The sequence below is a fragment of the Cariama cristata genome, unplaced genomic scaffold (assembly GCF_000690535.1).
Source record: "Cariama cristata isolate BGI_N322 unplaced genomic scaffold, ASM69053v1 scaffold20860, whole genome shotgun sequence".
Lineage (NCBI taxonomy): Eukaryota > Metazoa > Chordata > Aves > Cariamiformes > Cariamidae > Cariama > Cariama cristata.
The window spans coordinates 3670-3901 of NW_009593198.1; the positions used below are offsets into that span (position 1 = coordinate 3670).

The following is a 232-nucleotide window of genomic DNA, read 5'->3' on the forward strand; positions in this document are numbered from 1 at the left end:
CTGTCCCGGCTGTTTCTTCTGCTGCCCTGCTTCATTCGTCGGGCGTCCTGCCGGCCGCGCAGCAAGCCTGGCAGAAGGTCTCCCACTGCTGCCTCGAAGGGTACAGGTCAGTGGCCCCAGTGCTGGCAGCAGCGTGCGTGTCTGGGTAGGTGGAAGCTGTTCACGCAGCACAGAGCGATCTCTGCAGGGAACCCTCTTTGCTGGGGACGCATTCCCCAGCTCTGCCGGGAAC

The 232-nt window shown here is 64.2% G+C and overlaps 1 protein-coding gene across 1 annotated transcript in view; it reads left to right on the forward strand.

Moving 5' to 3' along the window:
* TMEM214 (transmembrane protein 214) overlaps positions 1-232 on the forward strand; it is a gene marked incomplete at both ends in the record, with an annotated part of 3860 nt that overhangs the window by 2516 nt on the left and 1112 nt on the right. Inside the window, one exon of the mRNA XM_009709553.1 lies at positions 8-145. Within this exon, the coding sequence (XP_009707855.1) occupies positions 8-145 (138 nt within the window). The remainder of the gene's footprint in view (positions 1-7; positions 146-232) is intronic.